Genomic DNA, 19,123 nt, shown 5'->3' with positions numbered 1-19,123 from the left:
TCATGCGTTTCAGATGTATATTGCATATGTTTCATCTAGATGTTGCAAAGTAGATCTGGTGTTGCATATGTTGCAATGACTATACACGTATGTTGCAAGTGTATATTTCAAATGTTTCAAACGTATGTTGCAAATATTTTATCTGGATATTGCATATGTTGTAGTGGCTATACATGTATGTTGTAGGTGTATGTTCCAAATGTTCTATTTGTTTTAGACCTATGTTGCAACTATTTCATCTGGATGTTTGCATATGTTTCAGACATATGTTGTAAGCGTCTATTCAAAATGTTTCATCTGTTTTCAGACGTATGTTGCAAATGTGTTTATCTGGATGTTGTAGTTGCTATACACATATGTTGCAAACGTATGTTTGTAAATGTTTCACTTGTTTTAGACATACATTGCATAAATGCTTTTGTGTTGCAACATTAGCACGCTTAGGAAATGGGCACATGCAGATGCGGTCCCCGCAGGCATAGCGGTCCCACCTGCATCAGCAAGCACGAGGCAGGCATCAGGAGGCACTAGGCGGGTATCGCAGGCACGAGGCACACAACCGCATACGTAGGTGCACTAGCATGTAGGGCCGGGTGGGCAGGCGCAACAATTGCACGGGGTGCAGGTGGAACATGCCTTTTTTATAGAAAAGGCCGGACCGGCTTAAATTAAAAAATTACAAGGTATTATAATATAATTTTAAAAAAATAAGTATTATCTATTAAGTCATTTTAAAATTAGATGCACTACGTGAAGCCGTTTAGGAGAACGCCGATATAATTGCCCTGGCCACGGTCACATCTTCGAACCTGTCAGCAGCCAGTCTCTGTGCGCACATGATCGAGGCCGAGCTCTTATAGTCGGCCCAGCCCAAGATTCATCTCAATAGGTCCCCCACTGGTGAGACGTTACAAGGCCTCGTTGCTGCGTTCGGGCCAACAGAAGGTCTTATCATCACATGGTCATGGCCTGCCAAGCCGAGTTTCTCGCTTGGGCCACACCACTCGTAACAAGGGGCCTGTTAGGTTTCTGACCAAAAGAAGCAAATGGGCCACACCACTCGTGACAAGGGGCCTGTTACGAGTGCAGGTTTCTGACCACAATGGCTAAGCCTGCACTGTGGGCCGTGGCGTTGTTGCCGGGCCGGGTTGGGCACAAATATATCTGAATTTTTCCCTACGAGCATTTTCACCCCTGAGACAATGCTCTGCAAATCGACGCGGATCATTGAATAGATAGTCTAGTTCTGAAAAAATGGGAGTACATGCGCGGGCAGTGGACACTGGACAGCTACTAACGGCTTCAGAAAATAATCTAACGCTCGCAGGGAAATTACGTAAACCCTAATCCTAAACTAGACGACAGCTCTCCCGTGCCCGGCGTCCCCCTCCATCGCCGGCCACCGCCCTGGCACCCACTGCCCACCGTGGTGGCGCGGTAGGGTCTCGCCGGAGCTCCGTCGTAGCGGCCACGGCCACGGCCGTGGAGCTCCGGCGAGACCCTACACCATGTCCGCGGTGGTCTCTTTCTTCCCCTCCCCTTCCCCTAACCGCCGCCATCTTCTCCAACTCCAGCGAGCTTAGCCGCCGCCATTTTCTCCAACTCCGGTGAGACTCCCCCGCCCTGACCTGGGCCGACCGCCGCTACCACCGCCAGGGCCCCTAAACCGCCCGACCACCATCCCCACCGCCTGGCCTGCCTGCTCCCGCCCCCCTGGTCGGCCCCTTCTACATGCGCCATAGTTGGAGAAGAAAGAGGGGGAGAGGCTCGTCGGAACTCTAGCCACCGCCGCCGCCATCTTCATCTCTGAGGGCACAGATCCAGGAGGAGGAACAAGCCTACCTCGTCGGAGCCGCTGCCGTCGTCTTCGTCTCCGGTGCGGGTGCGGGCGCGCGGGGGCACTTGGGCGTCCGACTCGACCGTCCAAAGCATTATCAAAACTAAATTCCACCTCAATACACATGGATTAAGGCCTTGTTTGGATGCGCATGTATTCATCTCAATCCACATGTGTTGAAGTGGATTGGAGTGGAATTGAACTAAATTTCATTCTACTCCAACACATGTGGATTGAGGTGGATACACGTGCATCCAAACAAGGCCTAACGTGGATACACGATCATCCAAAGCTAGATATAAACTGGTTCCTACGGATATCATCCAAGTAACTTATTAGTTATCATAGAAGTTCGGGCTGCGGGGGAGCTTGGATGAGTTCCAGCCAAGCCAATAATGGTAGCGTGACGTTGGAGCATTACTTGAGGTGCGTGGTTGGTTGAACATTTTGTCCACCCTTCGCAATCGACACCGTGTCTAGACGTGCAGCAGAGTAGAAAACTACAGGTGGCAAAAGTGGCTGGGGTAGGGGACAAAAAAGATTGACTTGACCTGGAGGCTGGAGCCGGGAGCACTGGCAGAGTGTACACTAGATATATGCGCCCTGAATCTTTTCTTCTCTTCCCTGTTCGCTCCCTGGAAACCAAGCAGCGAGATCTAGCCCATCGACTGTGTCACCACCACTCAGCAGACTCCGCTAGCTTCAGCCAGACCAAAAACCGTCTCTCCGTCGATAGCCGTGTGCCCATGTACCCGCGCGTGAACCCAGACGCGCTGCCGGCCCCGGGCAGCCTTGAGATGGGCCACGCCACCCACGCTGTTGCGTACCCGCCGCCGCCGCCGACGGCGGAGGTCGTGCCCATGCCCGTGATCCAGCAGCGGCACGGCGGGCGCGCCCCGGACAGGAGCAGCTGCGAGGACCATGACCCCAGCACGCTGCTCGTGGGGGCCACGCTGATCACGATGCTCGCCTTCCTGCTCGGCTCTAGCGTCCCCGGCGGCTACTGGCCGCAGGACACGCCGTCGGGGGACGGCAGCGGCAGGCTGTACCGCGCCGGAGACCCCATCATGCGCGACCTGCACCGGCCACGGTACTGGGTGTTCAGAGTGGCGAGCTGGGCGGGGGTCGCGAGCTCCATGGTGCTGACGCTGAGCCTGCTGGTGAGGATGGCCGTGGCCTCGCGCCACGTGCGGTGGTCGTTCGCGGTGGCCTACGCCAGCCTGCTCCTCACCTTCGCGGCGTCGCAGACCAGGACGCACCTGTCGCTGGACATCCTCCTCTGCCTCGCCGTCCTCTTCGTCTCCTGGCTCATCACCAGCGTCCGCGAGGAGAACCGCGCGTGCGTCATGAAGGTGCTCTGCTGCAGCAGCAGCCGGGACAGCTGAACGGAACCTCTTTCCAGCAGCAGCACCGTTCAATCCTCTCTCTTCACTTTTGCTTATTCGTTGGTGATGCGATGCTTGCTTAATTAACTGGCTTTCCTCTGAGCTCAGATATGTGATAGAAATTTTACGTGCAAGCGGTGTGATGTACTCTATCTATCCTTGCTGTGATATATCGAAACTGTATCCTTGCTTGAGCGTTGTACTGCTTCCATATACATAAATTGGCGTGGCTATGTAAATGTAACAAAAGAAGAGCCTGTAGTAATTATCTGGATTTACTATTCTTTGATCGAGCACCGCGTGTCTTGAGGTGCTTTTAATTTGCTGGAGGAGAATCAAAATTGACGCTTGATTGTACGGTACTCTCTCCGTTCTAAATTCTAAGACGTCTTTTTTAAATATATATTAATTTTACTAGGTATTTGATACAGTGTATATCTAATTGCATAATAGAAACTACATACCACATTAGCACAGATGTGTTGGGGTTTTTTCTGGATGACCCTGCACCAGCAATTCAGCACCTGGCCAACAACTGGACAGAACACAGCCGCTGGCCTTGAGTGCCCTCTAGCTCTAGTGCTCTACTATGTTACAGTATTTGGGAATATAACGAACAATGGTTTCAATTATGCCAACATCTTTATGGTCCTAGGCAACATTGGAAAACCGTTATCCCTCGATGAATCGAAGTTGAACAAATGAAGAAGAGACCATAGCGTAAAAAAGAAACAACAATCAAGCATATCCATTGATCATTGGCAAATACCCTCATAACAGGTCATATGGTCAACGAGTCGCCGGTTCATCTATTGGCTGCTTTTTGGCGCATTATCGCGCTGCACTTTGGTTGGGGCGAGTAACATAGTATATAGCAGCAGGATAATCGTATCAACGAGAGTACAGATCAGTACAAAGATTTATGACTTTAAACAAACATAACATAAAATTATATTTCATGATTAATCCAACAATACATACAGTCGTATTTAGGGTCTTCTTGGTTTGCGACTAGAATTTGCCATACCAAAGTTTTGGTAGCCACAAGTCGGACAAAAAATTGTCATAGATTTGGCAAGCCAAATGTGAGAGTTCAGCAAGTTTTGATAGCAAACCAAATACTAGCTAAAATCATGGCTTGCCAAATCTTTGACTTGGTAAATTTTGGAAGTGAACCAAATCAGGCCCTTGATATGGCTTAACTTCGCATTGTGCTAAATCTATATTCTTTCTAGCATGAAGGGAATACATGTTATTGGTTGGATCAAAACGTAAATTGTTGTTCTCAGGCTATGTTTGATTGTGCTGCCAAAAAGCAGAATGCTAACTAAGCGGGTGGAATCTAAATTTACTTTTTCAGAAGCCACTGCTTTCGTGCAGTACAATTTTTGTGGCACTTTGAACCTTACTTTTGGCTTGCTTCTCCAAATAAGTGAAAATAGAGATATGTTTTATAGTTGTTTCAAGGGAGATATATAGAGAGGGTCTATTTGATAGTTGTTTCGACCGAACAATTTTCAACTTATCATACCTCACAATAGCTTTTTTACAGCTCATGACCCACAACAGATTTCCACAATTCACGGCTGAACCAAACAGAACCAAATATAATTAGTCATGTTATTTATTTATTTTTTCTTCTACGTTTCATATCTAAGTTGGTAATTATGATTTGCTAGTTTGCCTAAAAGGTTGCAAGCTCAGGTGAAATTAAGTATTATCCTTATTGTTCTTGCTTGTAAAACAACGGGTCGCCATATTGAAGAATTACCCCTTTGCTAATTTGCATGAGAACGGGTTACTTCTACCTAAATGGAGCAATCTAGTCATCGGTTATGTCTGTGTTGATTTTCGAGGTCAACGTCAAGAAACTAAACACAAGATTTAATGCAATGTACTACACTCATGCAAGTACAGATTTCGGTTTCACACACATTGCATTTCAAACTTCACCGCACATATGGTTGTAAAGTTCACATTGAGTTCACTAGTTGCTGTGAAAAGCCAATCAAACATCGCATCACGGATAAACATCGAAGCTACGGAGTGCTAATACTAGTTTCAGTCCACTGTCCGTACATGATCGAAGACGATAGGAGACAAGCAGGCAAAGCAAGAGGTTTCAGTTGTCGCGGTCGCAGCAGAAGAGCACCCGGATGACGCGCGCCCGGTGGTCCGGGTGGAGGCTGATGACGAGCCAGATCAAGGCGAGGACGGCCACCCAGATGATGATGTCCAGCGACAGGTGCGTCCTGGACTGCGACACGATGAAGGTGAGCACGAGGCTGGAGTAGGCCACCGCGAAGGACCACAGCACGTGGCGCGAGCCCACGGGCATCCGCACCAGCAGGCTCAGCGTCATCACCATGGAGCTCGCCACCCCGACCCAGCTCGCGCCCCTGAACACCCAGTACCTCGGCCGGTGCAGATCGCGCATGATGGGGTCGCCGGCGCGGTACCGGGGCACCATGCTGCCGGCGTCGCTCACGATCTGGTCGGTCTGCCAGTAGCCGCCGGGCATGCTGAGGCCGAGCAGGAAGTTGAGCGCCGTGATCAGCGTCGCCACCACGATCAGCGTGTTGGGGTCGTTGCCCGCCCAGCCGTCCCTGCTGTCCGGCGCCGCCCCGCCGAGCTGCTGCTGCCGCCGCACTGGCAGGCCCGTGGCGACGAGGCCCGCCTCCATGTTGCTGCCCGGGGTCGGCGGTGCGCTTGGGTACATGGTCGGGTACTGCTGCTGATCCTTGGGCTATCGATGGATCGATGGAGGAGCTAACGGCAAATTTGTTGGATGATCTGAAACTAGCTAGGGGATGCGTGCAGTTGAGTGCTGTGGCTATCGATCCTTGTGGTGTCTCGTTGTTGGTTTTCGATGGAGTGATGAAGAGAGCAAATGATCCATGGCACGTATATATACACGACTCCCTCTATCATATCCCAGCTCCAGGTCAAGTTGTCCAAGTCAATATTTTTGTCCCCTACCTCGTAGCCGCTTTTGCCACTTGCGTATCATATTCCTCTGCACTCAATTGCACGTACGGCACGATCTAGAGTAGCAATGGAACACGGTGTGTCGAAATGTTCAACTACTACGCGCCTCAGACAATGCCCATGACAATTGTTGGCGAGTATCTGAAGAAAATGTAGTAAATGTTACAGATGCGTGAGAATTCAACGTTCACCATTTCCCGATATAAAAAAAGTAATTGTACTGCTGTTACAAATTAAAACAGCCCACCCCGTTACCATAGGCAAAATAATAATAAGTTTTTACTTAAAAAATAAGCAAAGAAAAAATTCATTACGGTACGGAAGTCGGAACAAGATTAATATAGTTCTTCTTTTAAATGCAAGCAAGCTTACGTCGAAACGAGGCACATAGACAGAGCACAGATTAGATGATGACCGTACCGCTGCTGAGCGTTGAGGAATTGAGATCTTTTTTCTATTTGCGGGGGAGGAATTGAGATTGAACAGCTCTACTCGCAAGGTTTGTGTCGCCTTAGCAACGCGATAAAAATAATCTTGATTCTAAAGGAACGATGCATAGCCAATGTAATCATGATTCATGGACTGTTTGGTACGTGTGCGATTGACCAAAGGGTGGACTCGGCTGTCCCAGTCCCACACCCTGTGCAGTTTACTATGACTCAAAGCTAGGTCTTCGATGGCTTTATCGCCATGGAATTAAAGCGTTATCAGCAGATCTCCTTCTCCAAGACTTGAGATTTGAGAGCACGCTTTACCCTCGTCTTAACAACTCCAACTGTCGAGTTAACCAGGGGAACAAAGCATAAATTAGACATATCTGATCATACAGCATGTTGACCACTTAACCCCGTTCCTACCTTAATAACCAGACTAGGTAGCGTGCCTGTTATGGGACAACTAAACTTTTGTACTAAAAACATACGGATCGCACGATAAAATAACAATACTGTAAGACATTAAACTGACATTTAATTCAAAAAACAAAGTTTGTAAAATTAACAGTCACTAAGAGCACGGCACCGCAGGCTAACAAACTCTACTATATAGACCTTTCCGTGATACGGCTAAAATAATGTTTTATATCGGCAAGAAGTCTCCGATATTACAAACTAAATGAAGCAATCAAATATGTCAGACAAACATTGCTCAATCCACGTATTTTGAACATATTTGACCAATGAAAATGCACAAAATGACTATTATATTAAACTAAATTCATGTCCATCATCCATTCAAAGTGCATGTCACAAGCGTGTAAATGATTTTAATATTATTTAGTTCTCTAAATCTATGAGACGCGACACGGTGTCCTTAGCAAATTCTTGAACTCGACGACGTCTGGCTTCATCAACAAGCAGACGATTGCGTAGGCTTATAAACAAATAAAAAACTTTTGGGTCAGCGTTGTAGTCAATAAATTAAATCCATGAATTACCCCGAAAGAACCTCACTTTGAAAATTGTGCACCTGATTACAAATAGGACTGAATACCAATTCGCTGAAATCGTCAGTAGTGGTCACTCCGCCTATCACGCACGAGAAAAAAAAAAAAGTAATAACTGATACTTTATTTTGTCAATACATATGAGGACATCAGTGGTGGCGTCGATGGGGGCAACAGCACAGATGGACGCCACTGTGCATCGCTCCAGCTGCCGCCTTCCCTACCTGCAGTCATCATCCTCAACCCCCGATGGTGACCTCTAGATCAGGGAGATGGCCGAGCAGGAAGTGGTGACCGCCATCAGAGCCCGAAATTCGCCCGATCTAGGGTGCGGGTGAGAGGGTACCGACTCTGTTCACGAGCTTAATGTTCCACTTCTGTGTTATCTTGTAATAAGAAAAGAAGAAGACGAAAGCACATGTATCAGCCTGAAGTGCATCTTTCTAACTAATGCTGTGTTGAGCACTCAAATTAATGATGAAATTGTGGTTCCAAAAAATTACCAAAAATGATTGGAACCGCATGTAACCAGGATTGATCGTGAATTCAAAACTGAAGCAGCCGACAAAATTCTGGGAAGGGGAAGTGTGCGTACCTGGACAGGCGTGGGAGCCAGCACCGGGGTGGCCATGGCAGCAAGGGCCGCCGACTGGCAACGGCGGCACGAGGAAGGACAAGGGCTGGCGACGGCGGTGCGAGGGTGACCTCGCGAGGGCAATGGCTGGCGGCGGCGCGAGGCCGAAGGCGAGGGCGTTGTGAGGGCAACAGCACTGGGTGGCGGACAAATCGCAGGGAGCGAGGCGACTGCAGGGGAAGGGATGGATCTTTCCTTTTGTGCTAGAGCGAGACACGGGGAAGACAGATTGATGATTGGAGCCGGGATCTTCCTGCGGTGGAGTGATGGGACCAGGGGCACCGCACATGAGGGAGCGCCGGGGATCGCACGCGAGGCAAGACGATGGACCCACGTTGGAATGTCACATCAAAAGTGTCCGTGCGTTTCTATGGGTAAATATAGTTGAATTCTATGACATAGTACCATCATTAAAATTCGACGAATATTATGCATCAGTTAATTCTCCATAAGATTTACACTTTAAGTCTATGAGGAACTCAACTAAAAGAAACAAACAAACATAAACTGTAGTCTTTTAACCTTGAGAAGGTTGGCTGATCCTCTATACATGTTCCCCTGGCCCTTACATCCTTGTTGCTTGACCAAAGCCTAAATAAATCAATCCTAAAGAACTAAAATACAAAGACATAGATATTAGGAAACAAGTCAAAGCTCACCTATCCGTTAGAGGTAACAATATCTGTGCCTTATCAAGGTGCGAACCTGCACATACTATCCTGGTTTGAACATATAGCTGACAAAACCAATGCTAATCCTAATTGATGAAAAAGCAAGGCTAATCCTAGCTTAACATAGCACATGTTGTCCATGGAAGCCATCAAATATGGGGAAAAAGCTCAAAATCCATAACAGGATGTGATTGATTGTTTGCCTTGCGCGACCAAAATGAATTCATATTCAAAATCACTTTTGGAACGCATAAACAAAAGGAATACATGGATCAAGGTACTGTAGAAGCACACAACATTTCCTGAAAAGTAAAATTATCATAATGCAATCAATTTTATGTCATATTCAAGTACAATGAATTAAGCTTCTTGTATTCCTAAGTTCTATACGACAATCAAGTCCTAATTAGATAGTTAAGGGCGGAATTTCTACCCATCTGATATTTCCTGTCCACGCCACGCTGGGCAAATAAGAAATTACACAACCTGTGTGGCAGTACATTGGGAAGCCTGGGCACCAGCATAACAAGATTCTATACCGGTAAATAACTGAGCACAACAATCTTAAAGTGCAGTGGAAATTGCAAGCCGCTCAGCATCCATGCATAATGACACAAGTGCTTTGTATCCTTTGTGCAGATACTACCACAGACAAACTATTTGCTTAAGCAGACCGAAAATATTTCACATTTTGCAAAACACAGTATGTTAAACTGACCAGCTTTGTTCTGACTTCTGACAACCAAAATCAAGTGTAAAGATGGCCACAATCAATGATGAATTGTTTGCTACAGGCTAAGATATTGTTCTGTAATGCACTTTCTACTCCCTCTTAATGAAATACATGCTAAAAGCAAATCCGTGAAAAAAAAGAGAATTGTTTGCTACAGGTTTTTACAACAGACATGAGCTAATTATGAGCAACAATGTCAATCTGAAACATATGCTAATCATATCAGGCCACATTTCTAGAATTGAGACAAGTCCATATCCAAGAGCATATGTCTGACCACATTTCTAGATCTGAGACAAATCAGTATCCAAGATCATAAGAATTGATCTTTTCTGAGTACTGCTTGAAATTCCAAACTATTTGATGAATGTAAATTTCGGAATAAAATACCTGCCACACTTGAACATCCATGGATACAAGGCTGTGAAATTGAACCCAACCCTGTAGAGAAGCACGAAATAGTTTAGAATGAGCAAAAAATATTTACAGGTTGCTGTCACTTCATAAACTGCGGAGATGGGAAATAAAAAGGAAATTCTAGTAGATATGTCCATCTAAAATCCCATTGATCTGAAATCCCATTGATATAAGTGCCTCATTCACAGTATAAGTAGATATGTCCATTTGAAATAAGCAAACACAAATAAAGGATAGATCAATCAATCCTATTTCACTGTTATACAATAGGAGATATGGACTAAGCTTTCTAGCTTGATACGCCTGAATGGGAAATAACATAATAGAACATACATTGAAATGTTAGATAAAGCAACACTATTTCAGATTTTCAACTGAGGCTGAGTCTAATTTTCCGTTGAGATCCCATGCTGCCCATGCTGCATGGATTGCTTCAAGCCCAAGATTGCCCATTGCCCATATTATCTGAAACCACCGAAGAACATTCACTCAAGGCAGCTTAAACACTCATAAGGATCGAGCTAATGTGCTTGATCAGACAGTGGCAAGATGTCAAAGGAATAGTGACAAATGACTGAATCAGCAAAAATTAGGGTTGCTGAGGCAGTAAAAATGAAACAAAATTGGTGGATGCATACCAGCAGCAACTTGATGAGATAGAAATATGCTGTGACAAAACAAGGCAAAAAAGAATTTTTCCTTGCTGATCAGGGTACTGTTGTTGTTTCACTGGAACCACCTTATCTGATAGTGCATAGTCCTCCCTCTCTGGTGATGTGTATTGACAATCCAGTTCATCGAAACCACCAGAAGATTCATTACCTGAGCTTGCATGTTCCGCATCCACATCTCGTGTCCTAACTTCCTCGAATTTGTTCTTCTTCAATTTGTCTGCATATGACTTTACAACATTTTCTGATTTGAGGTTATCGTTCCCCTCAAACTCTGGTGCCCATCCAGGTGACAGCACTAATTCTCTCCCATGATCATTAGTTGGTGCTGCGGCAGGGGGCATCCAGAAATTGTTGGGGGGAGAAGGAGAAGGAATAAACATATCCATCAAAACACGTGTTTGAGCATGATCCAATTCAAACTTGAAAAAATGGAGCTTCTGGCCAGGGACACCGGGTGTGTTCTGATAGTAATTGGCTATAATAGCATTTCTGAACTGATTCTCTGCTAGCGGGAAACACCACACCCTTACCCGCATTGCAACCTAAACAAATAAAAGGGCATGAATATAGAAGCCATTTTACTAAGAGTGAAAAGGATGACATTCAAAGTACAGACACCAGGGATTGTACCTGTGCAGGATAGCTTGTTTTGCCCTTGCTATCATGTGACCATGCATTTGATTCAGGACAGAACTTGCCATTCCCTGCAGCTTCGTAAATACCATACAATCTGCGATCATCATAATTGAAGAGGAAGAGAGGTAGTCCTTCCTTAATGTTTCGTACATACGAAATATGTCCTTTTGGCAATCCTGAAACATGACACAAACGGTAACTAAGTTAGTGGATCCCTCAACAAGTTGATATGCCCAAATGCATTAAAGGGGTAGCTTAGCTTTGTAAACACAAAGCTTAGAGAAGAGTTGTTGTGATGAAGACGAACCAAGAGCATACCAAAAAGTTGTCGTGAGTGACACTCTGCAATGGTATTGTTAGTGCAACCAAATATCACAACTCCAAGGTCTTGCTGTTGGAGGTTTCTTGCATGAATGGACAGGTTTGTTGGCCTGGTAACTTCAGTGTTGTATGCATTTTTAAATTTCGAGGTGTAAATGATTCATTCAAAGTACTACAATTGCCTAACGAATTATGGAGCAATGCTTGAATGCACCTGCATATCAGGCAATAACAACCTAAGCACAACTGAAATGCTCCAAACCTTAGTATAATGAATAACTGAACATCTCCCCTATATCAGACTAAAACATGTAAAAACAACTGGAATTTGGAACATTCTATTTAATGCACACTTTGTACAAAGCACAATTTGAAATTTAGTATAGCCTAAGGGGCCTGCACTATGGATATAGGATATAAACCCATCCTGAAAATTTAAACACATGTATTGCTATTGATTATGACTACGTCAGGAAAGAAATTCAATTGAATGTGCAGCATGGTTTCAGAAACAATAGAAGGGATGAACAATGGCAGGAATAATTTGACAATTTTTGTTCGTAGTTCAAGAATTAACATAATTAACATTGTCCTGTACCATACCATGAGAAGGTTTTATGGTGGACATTCAGGGAATTACAATAATGACATATAGTAGAAAAAAGACCCTTAATCACAGAGTATGCACAGTGTCCCTAATGAAATAGGAGCAGAATGATTACTTCTCTACAAATTGACATATCAAAGAGGCATTACAGTTCTATAGTTGCATGATGTAACCCCTTCAGTACAACAGCATCAATTAAACCATATATAATATAAGGAAAGAAAAGCAATAGCAATATAGCAGATAATTGAAGCAAAAGGGGTGCCAGGTGTTTCAGATGAGTGCACTTACGTATGAGATAGAGTGTCAATTGGTCCCAGGGATCGACAGAGAAGGCCAACAGCACCGCAGCCCAGGCACGCAAACAAACAAAGAGAAAAGCTTCGTGTATCTGAAGAACATGACGAACATAGGCTAGCCAAAAAATCAAACAGCACGGTAGCATTGGACCCGCCGCGCGATCACGCCTCGTGTCGCGGATACCCGCCCGTGCCTCACTCCGTCCGTGCCTCGCGTAGCGTGCTGCTCGCGTCTCGTGCATCGCGACGTGCCCCGCCCGCGCCTCGCACTACGTCCCCCGCGCCCGCGTCAACCTTCATTGGGCGGAAGCAAATAGACGAGCAAGTGTTGTAACCATATGTTTTATGCGTTTCAGATGTATGTTGCATATGTTTCATTTGGATGTTGCAAAAGTTGATCTGGTGTTGCATATGTTGCAATGGCTATACACGTGTATTGCAAGTGTATGTTTCAAATATTTTAACCGTTTCAAATATATATTGCAAGTGTTTCATCTGGATGTTGTAATGGCTATACACGTATCATGTTGGGTAAGAAATCACACAAGCATCAAAGTTTGAACACAAAACAAAGTTGTATTCATTTTCTGATCGTATTATACATGTCAGAGGGGGTATTTATAGGGGCCCCAGTCTTCGTATTTTACATAAAATGACCATTTTACTCATAACTCAAATAATTACAACCCTTTTTCAACTATAAGGGCGAAGTTGTCTTTTTCCCCTTCTGAGCCTTCATTCTTTAACTTTTGGTCACCAATCTTCTCGATGTCTTCGTCTTCTGGACTTGGTTGATTTTCGTTACCTCTTTTTCCTGCCTTCAAAATTTTAGGCGAAGCCAAAACCTTGCCTTCACCTAATCTTGCTTTCTTCTTTTTTTCAGCGAAGACGAAATCTCTTCAGCGAAGATGAATCTTTTGAGGGAAGTCAGATTTCCATCTTCGCTTTGTTTCTTACTCCTGCAAGTAAACTTTGTTATAGAAATCGCAATTTCAACTCCGAAATTTCAGGGGTTGAGTTTTCTTGGCGAAGTTAAATACCCAATAGCAGCCCCTCGCGGGCGAAGGCCTACTCCAAAGGTCTGGATCCCGTGAAGTTTGGATTTAAAACCAAGACAGAAAATGCCATCCCGAACTTTGGAGTTGGCCGTTTATAGCCGTTAGACTGTGAAGAGTTGTTTTTTAAATTGCAACGGTCGTTTTTGACCGGCGAAAGCTGAACCGTTAGGTTTGACCTGAAGCTGCCTATCTATACTTTGTCCCCTCCCCCTATTTTTGCTACTTCATCAAAGGCGGGAAGGTGTTGCTTAGATTTTCTTTGAAGCGAAGTCGAATTTTTTAACGTAGCCAAACTCTTTTGCGAAGACTATTTGTTCAGAAGGTGAAAGTTTGATTAACTAAGGTTAGTTATTTGTTTGTGTATTTCTATTTCCTTTATTATATTAATTATTAGTTTTAATCTTGCTGATATGTTTCTTGTTTTCTAGATGTCTGATCAAGAGAAGAATGCTTCTGCAAATTCTCTAGTTGAATCTAATCAATCTGATTTGGGTGAGGATCTGTCAGATGTTTCTGCGTCTAAGTTAGAGTTGGTGGGTGATGATACCAAGTCTTTGATTTTTGGGAAAACATTGATGGATGAATCTGAGTTGGATTGGATGGTTACTAATAGGATGGTGGAGAGGGCTGTGTTCGATTGCCTGAGGGTGAAACAACTCCTAAACATGAACCTCATGAATGTGTTGTCTTTCAGGATCAATTTTCTGCTGGTCTTCGCATGCCTTGTCAAGACTTTGTTGAATAGATTTTGAAGGCATATAATATTGAGATGCATCATTTGACTCCGAATGGAATAGCAAAGATTACTCTTTTTGTTTGGGCAGTAAAGTGTTAGGATGCAAACTTAGATATCAGAGCTTTTTGTGCTCTTCATGAGATGCATACTCAATTTAGAAACAAAATGGTTGAAGGAAAAAATATTGTTAAGTATTTTGGTTGTTGCTGTTTCAAGCCTGCTCGTACTGCTAAACAAATTGCACCAGCTTCCAAGAACAAGTGGGTTGAAAATTGGTACCGGTAGTGGTTTTACCATACAGTTCTAATGGTTGAAGAAAGGGATGAGTCAAGGAAGATTGTGAAATGCTATCCATTAGCTGTGAAGATGGGGAAAAATGTTTTTGATTGTAAGCCTGAATTTTCAGCTATGAAGAATTCAAAAATTTATGAAAAGGCCTATAAGTTGACTACTAGTCTGCATAGTGATGTGATCTTTGTGAGGAGTATATTGCAGCTCGAGTTAGGCCTCTCAGAAAGGGTTGGAGTTTTGTTCGTTTTCATAAAAAGGTTGTGAGGGGGAAATATTATTTGTATCCTGACAAAGAAGCTTTATGCCCGAAGAAGTACACAAAAGATAAGGATTTTGTCTCTGCCGTTGAAGCGATGGCAGTTGAGACTCTATGCAAGTTTTTGAAGGAGAAAGATTTGATGGATAAAATTGTGGGAAAAGATTACAAGCGTCTAAATAGGATTTTTGAAATTGCCCAGATCAAATATGATGAAAGATCTGTACCAGCGTATACTCGTGCAGCGAAGTCAAGCGTAGAAAATGTTACAAAGAAGAAAAGAGCTGGTGGTCAACTTGCTAAGAGGACTAGCAAGAAAAAGAAGGTTTCAGCTTCTTTTGATTGAGAAAAAATTGCAGAAGATGAAGTTGATTTGGGTCTTGATGTTGACAGTCAGGAGGTTCTATGGCAGAACCTCCTAAATTATAGGACCCACATACACCTGTCACTGTCCAACGACCTCTGACGACTATGCATATGTTCCTGGTAACTTAAGAAGACTATCGGGTGTCCTCGGGAAACCCCGAATCATCCACGATTTCTGAGCAGGATCCCATTACAGAGTCATTACAGTATTACAACATTTATTCAAATATCTACATCAGAGTAAATTAGCGAAAGTCTTACGATAACTTAGTTTACAAACCAGTTGTTTCAAATCTTACAAACTAAGTTCGATACTTAATACAAACCATAATAGTAGTGGAGTGGCATTATAATATAATACAAACACATAATATAAGTATCCTGTCCAAGGATCACATATTCACTTATCGTCATCGACCTGAACAACAGTCATGCAGCACGGTCCACAACAGACCTGCTCATGAGGCTCACCTGCAACAAGGGTCAACGAACCCTGAGTACAAAAGTACTCAACAAGACTTAACCGAAATAAAACTGAGAAGACTCAGGAATGCAGGCTCAGGGATTCAAGGTATGGCTTTAGCAATAATCAAAGTTCTTTTACGTAAAAGCTCTTTAACAAAATTCTTTACTTCAACGTATAAAACTTTATAAGAACCACATATGAATCTACCATGATCCGTAATGAGATCATGAACTTCATATCAAACTCTTTCTCAAACCTTACTCGAGTTCTAGTTATTAACTACGATGATGAACAGAGAGTTGAGTCTCCATAACCGAGGAGCAACGACGATTCGAACCGATTAAAAACCCAGCTAGGAATTCCAGACCACACGACATATGCAGGTCCCCGACCTACATATACCAACCTACCCTCGAATCCTCTAAAACAAGAACGGGTCCACGCCACCCGAGAATACAGTACTCCACCAATCTAGCCCATTGCCACGTGGGTACACGCTATTCCCGCTATCTCTTCACTCCCAGTGCGCGAGTAGCCATTCCCATAATAGAATCGCCAAGTTAAGGCTTACCGGAGTATGTGGTTAGTACTACAAAGTCTCATCTCACGCAATTCAACAACGGACGGACCTTAATCGACACAGGCGGAAAGAACCCGCTCACAAGACATCCATGTCCTGTGGCTCTCACACACCGAGTCCGCCCGGTCTAGATTTATTACTCCACATTCCCATATCACATGATAACATAAGTAACCAAAGATCCATTTAAAACTTGTAGGTGACAGGTAATCACCCGACTTTCATCGTTCTAAGCATAGCTAAGCATGACTAGGCATATACGAATTAAACTGGTAACAACATAGATATGGAAAAACAAGGTTGGTAATGCACCAATTAGGTTTCCACCAGACTCCTAATCATTTAATGCAGTATATAGAAGCAAAAGCGGTAAAAACTCGTAAAACACAAGGTAGGTTTAAATGCATCTGGAGCTTGCCTTGGTTCACGGAAAAGTCAGGTTCCTACGACGTTCCACAATTATCAGATCCGACCTCAACAGATGGATTAACTTCTTCCACAACTTGATTAACTACCACGTGCTCACCTTCGTTCACTACATGTAGTAACAATGCCATGTTTAACATGATGTGAGATACAAAATATGATGCTCGATGATGGATGCAAAATTAACAACTTAAATTCAACTTTCCTTCGCGGTACAATTACAAGTCAAACTAACTAAACCTTTTTCATAACACTTAATGCCATTACCAAGGATCATTATCAACTAATGACCCAAGGTCATCACTCAATCCAAAATTCAATCAAAACCTAAATCATTAAATGTTACTATTTACTTTTATGAATTAATTATTTAATTACAAATTATGAAATAAATCAACTTGTTCCAATTGACCTCAATTTTTTTAAATGTTCATCTCATGATAACTAAGTGGCAAAACAAGTTTCATATTTTTTGGATAAGGAAATAAGCCTAGAAAAATCATGAAAACTCATTTATTAATTAATTGAGCAATTTTTATCACATTCAAAAAGTACTGAAAATCAACATTTCATATTTTTCCTAAATAATATACATCACAGAGAAGTCACACAAAATTTTTTATAATTTTTGGAGCTCTAAATAAATCTACACAAAAATAGCAAAAACTCATACTATTCATTCAAATCTGAAAAAACAGAAAATTCATTTCAAACTCACGGTCACTGACACGCGACCCCACCTGTCATCTCCTAACTCCCGCGTTGACCGCGGCGGCGACGACTCTGACCGGTGAAATCTCGCCGACGGTGAGGTCACCGGCGACAGCGAAGTTACCAACACGATCACAACAACACGGCGCAACGATTGGAGACACTAGCTAACTCAATTACAACACGATTCAAGCCTGACGCCAGCCATGGAGGACGCGACTACACGGCGGCACTACGCTGATGATAGGAGACCGGTAGCAGTTAAACAAAGGGTCCAGGAAGCACCAGTAGCTCACCCCGAACGCGTTGGAGTCAAAGACAGAGCCGAAGGAGCAACAGCAAGGTGGTTCGACGATCTAAGCAAACACAGTGGAGCAAAACGTCGTCGGTGGCGGTGTTCCGGCGACTACGATGGACAAAACGATCAAGCAACAAGGTATTAAGCACCACAGCATCGAGACGAAGCTGAAGCAAGGCTTTGCAAGGTCAGAGGTAGACCGTAGCGCGCTGGCCACGATGACGCACACACCACGATGGCGCTGCCGGTCGTGAAGAAGAAAGAAGACGAGCGGCGTTTCCTGGCGCAATCAGGCAACAACGGCTAGAGGACTGGGTTCGCAAGGAGAATACGAAGCTAGGACAGGCTTAGCTATGATGGTGAAGCACTATGGCAACGGCGTGGGCTCGCCGGAGTTGAGCGGTGGCGACGGGAAAAGCAGAGGAATAGAAAGGAGACGAACGACGATGGCACCAGGGCTTTAAAGGCGGCCAGGAAGCAAAGAGAAGCCACACAGGGCCTTCTCCGCGCCAGCGTGAAGCCAAGGGCGGCCACAGGCGCGCCTGGAACCTAGCAGAAGGTCGCCGGCGGTGTAGCTTAAGCGGCGAGCACTGTTCACCAAATTTACAAAATTGCCATTCGTCTAAATTTCTAAATTACTCCCAAATTTGTATAACAACACAAAAATCTCCAAAAATAAAAGTTGTTCAAAATTCAAAGTTCTACAACTTTGCTTTTATAACCACCCCCTAATTCGGTTATATTTTGAAATGAAATTTTGAATTCAAATAGGGGACATTTAAAGAATTTCGCCTTTTCAAATTACTTCAAATTTTTCATAACAACTTTGAAAATTCCAAAAACAAACTTGTACAACTTGACAAGCTCTACACTTTTGCTTTAAGGCTCAACCCCAAAATGTACTTCAATTTTGAAATGGGTTTTCATGGTAGGATTTAAATACCGAAAATCAGGGTTTTCTTAAAAATTCAATTCCAAACAAAACTTTGAACTTGATTCAAACAATACAATTCAACACATACCACATAAAGATAAGCTTGTTTTAGTGTATGCATATAAAAATTTTTACTAACACATAAATGATGTACTATGCATATGATGACATGATATATTTTAGTATTTAAACACCCGAGGTGTTACAGGTTCTTAGTCAGCCATCTCATGATGATGATGTGAGAATGATTAGTTTATTTTTTTAATTCTAGTGGTTTGACTCTACTGATGTTGACTCCTCTTGGTGACTATTTCTAGAATTTGGCGAGTACTTTTCATTCTGATGAAAATGTTGG

General features: G+C 43.7%; 3 protein-coding genes across 3 annotated transcripts; 1 reads left to right on the top strand and 2 right to left on the bottom strand.

Annotated features, from left to right (window-relative positions):
* Positions 1-2,478: 2,478 nt before the first annotated feature.
* Positions 2,479-3,510, top strand: LOC136540242 (uncharacterized). The gene has a single exon (XM_066532245.1). It carries the CDS (start codon positions 2,584-2,586, stop codon positions 3,220-3,222), a length of 639 nt encoding a protein of 212 aa, XP_066388342.1. The 5' UTR covers positions 2,479-2,583; the 3' UTR covers positions 3,223-3,510.
* Positions 3,511-5,094: 1,584 nt separating this feature from the next.
* LOC136540240 (uncharacterized) lies at positions 5,095-7,064 on the bottom strand. The gene is made up of 2 exons (XM_066532244.1): positions 6,583-7,064; positions 5,095-6,351 (listed from the first exon to the last, which is right to left on the bottom strand). The coding sequence occupies exon 2, from the start codon at positions 5,939-5,941 to the stop codon at positions 5,345-5,347; it is 597 nt and encodes a 198-aa protein (XP_066388341.1). The 5' UTR covers positions 5,942-6,351; positions 6,583-7,064; the 3' UTR covers positions 5,095-5,344.
* Positions 7,065-8,677: 1,613 nt separating this feature from the next.
* On the bottom strand, positions 8,678-11,897 carry LOC136537311 (uncharacterized; the record flags this gene model as incomplete). Its single annotated transcript, XM_066529328.1, has 5 exons — positions 8,678-9,261; positions 10,083-10,133; positions 10,748-11,325; positions 11,414-11,595; positions 11,738-11,897. Coding segments are annotated over 5 exons (1,038 nt in total), but the record flags the coding sequence as incomplete, so codon positions are not given.
* Positions 11,898-19,123: the final 7,226 nt, after the last annotated feature.

Source organism: Miscanthus floridulus, chromosome 2 (assembly GCF_019320115.1).
Source record: "Miscanthus floridulus cultivar M001 chromosome 2, ASM1932011v1, whole genome shotgun sequence".
Lineage (NCBI taxonomy): Eukaryota > Viridiplantae > Streptophyta > Magnoliopsida > Poales > Poaceae > Miscanthus > Miscanthus floridulus.
This window is presented reverse-complemented; position numbering and strand designations above follow the sequence as displayed.